This window comes from Penaeus chinensis, chromosome 36 (genome assembly GCF_019202785.1).
Source record: "Penaeus chinensis breed Huanghai No. 1 chromosome 36, ASM1920278v2, whole genome shotgun sequence".
Classification (NCBI taxonomy): Eukaryota; Metazoa; Arthropoda; class Malacostraca; order Decapoda; family Penaeidae; genus Penaeus; species Penaeus chinensis.
The window spans coordinates 30,121,685-30,128,026 of NC_061854.1; the positions used below are offsets into that span (position 1 = coordinate 30,121,685).

General features: G+C 34.7%; 1 protein-coding gene across 15 annotated transcripts in view; it reads right to left on the reverse strand.

Moving 5' to 3' along the window:
• The window catches only part of LOC125044594 (CLIP-associating protein 1-B-like), a 363,686-nt gene that overhangs the window by 7,865 nt on the left and 349,479 nt on the right, over positions 1 to 6,342 (reverse strand). For 11 of the 15 annotated variants that reach the window (XM_047641327.1, XM_047641328.1, XM_047641334.1 and 8 more), the window contains 5 exons: positions 5,003 to 5,080; positions 3,561 to 3,674; positions 2,364 to 2,423; positions 795 to 1,132; positions 96 to 620 (listed from right to left, as the gene is read on the reverse strand). In XM_047641327.1, coding sequence (XP_047497283.1) covers positions 96 to 620; positions 795 to 1,132; positions 2,364 to 2,423; positions 3,561 to 3,674; positions 5,003 to 5,080 — 1,115 coding nt within the window. The remainder of the gene's footprint in view (positions 1 to 95; positions 621 to 794; positions 1,133 to 2,363; positions 2,424 to 3,560; positions 3,675 to 5,002; positions 5,081 to 6,342) is intronic. The other 4 variants (XM_047641330.1, XM_047641329.1, XM_047641333.1 and 1 more) reach the window with 4 other exon arrangements.

The following is a 6,342-nucleotide window of genomic DNA, read 5'->3' on the forward strand; positions in this document are numbered from 1 at the left end:
TTAAAAACTAAGCCATAAAAGAGATATATATACTAATACAACAAATTACTAATATACTAGTAAAGCAATTTTATATCACTGACAAACCAACATACCTATAGACTTCTTCTGGATTAAGATTTTCCGTATCATCAAAATCAATGGTATTGTGTCGCGATGACCGGTGCGAGCGCGGGAGTGAGGTATTGGGGCTCTGAAGCACAGGAGTCCCGCCAGCACTGGGAGGTGTGCGGGTGGGCAGGGAAGAGGGCGAGGCATCCAAACTGGCCGCTCTCTTCAGATGGCTCTGGATGATCTGCGATGCTGTGCTTTGGCAGGCAGAAGGCAGCTGCTGCAAAAGTGCTGTGAACTCAGTGATGTTGCAGTTGAACATTGCAATGAAGCACGCTGAAGCTGCCCGCCGGATGTCCAGGGACTTCTGGTCAGCAGTCCAGGTAAGGATCTTAGCCAGTGCCATTGGGGTGTCCGGGGATGCTGTGAGGTCACCGCGGTCCATCACATCCACTAGACACTTGAGGTACGTCAGTGTTGCCACCTTCACCTTGGAGTTTGGAGTTTGAGCTTGGTCCACTAGAAATCTCATTAGAACAATGAATTGTTGATCACATGGGAATGAGTCTCTGTAAAGAAAAGGAAGCGTGCATTACAATTAAAACCAAGGCCTCTGTTTTCATGAAACAAAATCTTTTTATCATCAAAGTGCAAAGACAAGGAGGAGGAGGAGGAGGAGGAGGAGGAGGAAAAAGTAATAAGAAAACAAAGCAAAACAAGAAATAGGAAAAACATTTACGTACCTGACTAAATCTAAGGTTTTGTGGATCTTGGTCTGCACAGATCCCAGCAGATCTGATCCCAATTTGTTAAGCAACCTTGTAAGTAGAATATAAAGCCAATCGCCCAGGTCAGCTTTGTGTACCATGATCAGCTCCATCAAAGTGTCGAGGAAGAGTGTGAACACCTTCGTGTGAGCATCCATGAACATTTTGGTAAAGATCTCAGTGACCCTCTTCAGCTCAGATCCAGTGAGCATGTGAGAGCCACGAAGGAATGCCTGAAGGGCCATCAGGCCTTCTTTTCGGTCACCCCAGTGTGTTGACGCGCAGTTAAGGATGATGTCACTCACGTCCTGCATCTGGAAACCACAGAGATGTGGAATTAATAAAATGTTCATAAGTTCAGGAAAACTGCTTTTGAGAGAGACCAGAGATAAGAGACAGTCAAGTGAGAATAAAAGATATCATTTGCAGCTTCATGTCAAAGTATAAGATACACATCACTTAAATTCTCAATATAACATACTTACCTTCATTTGCAAAGCAAACAGATATTTTTTTAAGCAATACTTCTATGATGATACTCTAAGAATACTTTTTCCCTTCAACAACAAAAAACTAAGATCTTAAAAAGGAAATGTAAATTAATAACAAACAGAATCTCTAATCTTTCATCAAGACATGTCTACTGATGCTGAAGCATATAGTTGGCTTACATGCCAATTCTGAAATGTGATCAAACAAAACTATAATGAAAAGTGTTTGCTATTCAATATTTAACCTCCATAAATATTAGACAAAATATATATGAGACAAAAGAACATGAAACATACAAAAAACAAAAAACAAGTGGAAAAAACAAATGCAAAAAATAGCTTTATTTCTGATGCCACTGACAATGGAGGCATCCTTGTAAGAGAGGAATAGTCATGCAGCATTAATTCTTTTAGTACTGCAAGCTTATTAGGAAATTACATATTTAAACCGACTGAGATTTTTAAAACACTAAATTATGTGAATAAGCAGGACACAGGTGAGTCACTGAGTGAGTTAAAGGTTTTAACAAAAATCAACACAATTATAAAATACACAAAACAAAAATGTTGACATATTCTAAAAGTAATTAATCTAGGATTCAAATAAACCTGAGACCATTTCATCTACATTCTTCTTTTTTTATCATATACCTACAGTTCAGTATGTAATGTCTATAGGGAAATAATTATGTGAGGGGACTCCTTGTTCAGTGTCCATTTACTCGGGCTGAGTAAAAAATAAATATATGAAAGGATATAAGTGAATAAAATTATAATAATTAGCCACTTCATCAACATTTCAAATAAAATATAAAAATAAATGGACAGACTAACACAAATGGCACTGTATTACTTCCAGATAACAGGCATGGAACTCAAAGCCTTATGTAGGGAGGAAATCATATACCAGTAAAAAGAGAAAGAAAAAGAAAAAATAATAATAAAAAAAAAGAATGACCTGGCCTGTTGTCTAGAAGTAACACATTTATTGAAACTATAGACAGGGGGAGGAGAAAGCTAGAATGAGGAAATCTACTTAATGAAATTATCTCACCTTCACTGTTGGCTCCCACACTTCCTTGAGAATACGTTGTTGTGATCCGTACCAGAATTGCTAGGGTACGGCAAGAAGAGAACCATTGATAAGCTACATACAAAAAAAAAATCAAACGCAAAACACCATCTGCAACAGAATCAAATGTGGCAACCAGGCTATCAACAGATGTCTGTATAACCTTTGGAGGAATTTCCCATTGGTATAGTGATGGGCCTCAATGCAAAAAGGAGAATGAACTACATTACAAAATAATAATACACTACGATGAACATTCATGCATTGAACAGCCTCATTGCCAACATAACTGATAGGAGGGAGGGGATATGGGGGTTCATGTACATTTATTGCCCCAAGCTAGTACATCATGGTATAGCTGTCTAATATGGAGAGAGAAAGGGAGGGGGGACTACCATGGTATGGGATAATACCATGGCACTGTAGTAGTACTGTTTCTTACATAGCTACAATAATTCATGCAGATAAAATGTCTTCCTTGAATCTAGCATTCTAAAAAGTATTAGTCTTTGGAAAGCCATCTCTCATGACGTAATGCAGAATTTCACATAAACAACACACAATTACAACTATAAAATCATGACACAGAAGGCAACATTTAGATATGTAAATGCAAAAGAAAACAAGCATTTGAAATTTTATCAAAAAATATAAAATACTGGCTTAAAATCAGCCCTCTGAATAAATCTTATAATGGCCAATGTCCTAAAAAGATGAGCTTTAATAAAGTTGCCATGTCTGCTCACTCTTTGGTTTATTTACTCTTAATTAGCTATCTATGTACTGCATAATGTCTTAGTATTACCATGTCTTTTAATCTTTTTTGGACATCATGTAATAATCATTATAAGCAACACATCACAAGACACTAACTTTTCTCATTCAAAATGGGATGGAGTCTTCAATAACTTAGTTGGAGCAGGAGAACTCATTGCAAGGAATGCATAATTTATTAACATTCACATTGAAGTTTTAAGCCTTGTAATTTACCATAAAAACAATGCATGTTTAGCTTTTAAGCATAACTATCCCCCATAACTAAGTCTGCAGTTGCTATATTAAGACTGCACACTAACAGACTGCCATAAGCTTGCTCAGTATTCACGCGCACTGTCCATAATGCTGTTCTCCTGCCTGCCCTCAGGTTCTTGAGACTCCAAAATTGGCGGACCAACTTACATCACTTCTCCTACAGGAGTCAAAGGAACGTTCAGAGCAAATACTGGAGGTCTCGCTATCGTTGTCAGATTGGTCCTCAAAGGCTTTACTGTACATCTTTCTGTTTGGAGAACGCTGTGTGCGGAGATTTGGTTACTAGGCAAGCAATGGGAAATAATTATCATAAAAATCAACAACTTAGAAGTTAGTACGAAGCAATGCCCATTAGCATGGATTCTTTATTAAAGTAATGTATTTTATCCACAATTTTTTAGATTTTGTTTCTGTAAGAAAAATGGAGAGAAAAAAAAAATGTACTGCAAATATTAGTGTGGAAATTCAAATAACAAGATCATGAACTATAAAGGTGACAATAAAACATCATTACCAGTAACAACAATAATAACAATAAACAAAAAATATAAATATATACATAGATGTATTTCACTACCTCAACTACAAGGCAATTCATTATGACAGTATCACCAAAAACACAAAAGAGGAAGAAGGAAGGAAGGGTTTAATCTAGCCACAGAGAAGAAGAAAAGGAAGGGCAAAAATATTCTACATACAGTTTACAATGAGAGTGTAGTAATAAAAAAACGCTTTCTACAATTACACAAAGAGAAATGTAAAATAACTAAAAAGCTCTGTAAACAAAATCCCTTCCTTCCTAGCTTGCAGCAGTACCCAGCCAACTAGTGCATGTGCAACCAACCAGAGTGAAAAGAAGCAGTGAGTGAGTGTTACAGTGATGGTCTGACATGACCAACAGTTAACTGTGTGCCCCTAAAAAGCTGACTAGCAAGCAACATGGAATAAAAAAAAAATCTAGTGTACCTTAGTTATTAATCTAAACCTTGTAAACAGCTTTATACTGCATATATTATAGCAATTTACAGCTAATAATAAAAGTGTCTCTACATCTGCTTCATTTGAATCTAATAAAATGTTATTTAGCTAAGCCAAAAGCAGAGCACTGAAATAAATAAAAGTTGCATGATATGAAAACCAAATTTACTTTTCATCTTTATGATACTAATGTTTAAAATCCATATACAAAACACTAAACCTTTTAAAATAATACTAGAAATAATACAAGAAATAACTTCTTTTCTGTGCAAGGAATTACTTAGCTTTCATGCTTACATCCTCACAAGCCTTCACTCACTCTAAACATACATTCAGCTAATACTCAAGTAATCTGACTCTAGTGAATATAAAAAAAAACATACAAACAGGTATCTACAGTGACATATATCACACACAACAAAATAGAGGTGCTATAATAGGGTGATACCTTTATCCAATTATTTGTAAACATTACACTAAGTGAATTTAACATTCAGTGGTAATGTGGAAACACAGGCAAATACAAAAAGGTATTTAAAAAGAAATAAGGCTCATCTTACAAGGAAATCTCATCTACAGTTTAATTTTGTCTCATCTTTTTAAAAACTTACAGGTTGACGGTAAGCCTGGAACTCTCCTCCAGCTCTATCACATCGATCAACCCTACCAGGGTAGTTTGATCTTTCACGCTGTTTAAATGAGAGTTCACATCCTAATTGCTGACATGTGAAAGGTTGAGATATGTAGACAGACTTGTACAATAATCAACTAGACAGATAATCGATACATTATGAAATATATGAAAAGCTTCATCCATTTCTTCATACTGCACTTCCAAATACATAGAAAGACACTCACACACTGCTAGACATTATACCCCCATTGCAAGCATTGCAAGGTTTGATGCAAAACTCAAATACTCAATAAGTCTCAAGTTTCTTTCATTCCTTCACTAATTTCTAATTCTAAAAATATCCCTTTCCTCTCCAAAACAAAGGCATCATCTCCTTTCTTACTGTTATTTGTTTTTTGTTCTCCCATTCTGTCAGAATATCCAGAAAACTGCAACTGATTATAATCTTGCCATATCAAACATTTACTACTATTTACAAATTTGAATATATCTGCCTTGATTTTTTCTGATATTTACCAATTTGATTATATCTGCTTTGAAAAAGTCAAACACACAGACAAACTTATTGTAAGGTCTCCCTTTTGTGCCAACATACATGCAAAAAATATGCATACATATAAACATTCAATCTTTGAGAAATGTTTAATTATAAATGTACAGGACTCCTTATATTCTCATTGCACAAATATTCACCAGAAATACAAATTCTGTTCAACCACTGAAGAGTTATTATTTAAATCCACACAAAAAAAATAATTAATATGAAAAAGTGGGGGAAAAAGTCATGAACAATCTACACCTGAAATATTTCTATAACAATAAAAAAGGAAAAGAAAAATTAAGATGAGAAATGGACATAATTAAAGAGAATAGCATCAGTGATCCAAAAGGAGCAAAGAAATAATTTTTTGTTAAATATTTTATCTCATATTAGTAAAATTTGAAAATATTCAACAAGAAACCATTTAAAAAAAGGAATTCATCATGTCATTGATTTTATGATGGACAATACATTCCCACAGTGAAAGCTCTTATACCATTCAAGCAAGACAAAGTAAAAGTATATTAAAAGAAACTAACAAAAGTCAAATCATCAACAGTAAGAAAATATTGTATAATATAGAATAAAAAGCTAAACAGACAAGAGCCTTTTTTCCCACATAGTTCCTTTCTATTGCTATTCCTTATGATCACAACAAGAATACAACATAGGGAAAATAGTTCACAGAAAGGCACAAAGAAGTATAGTATAATATACTATGCTATAGTCAGAAGAACCCGAGCAGATAAACAATTTAAAAAAATCAACATAGATAA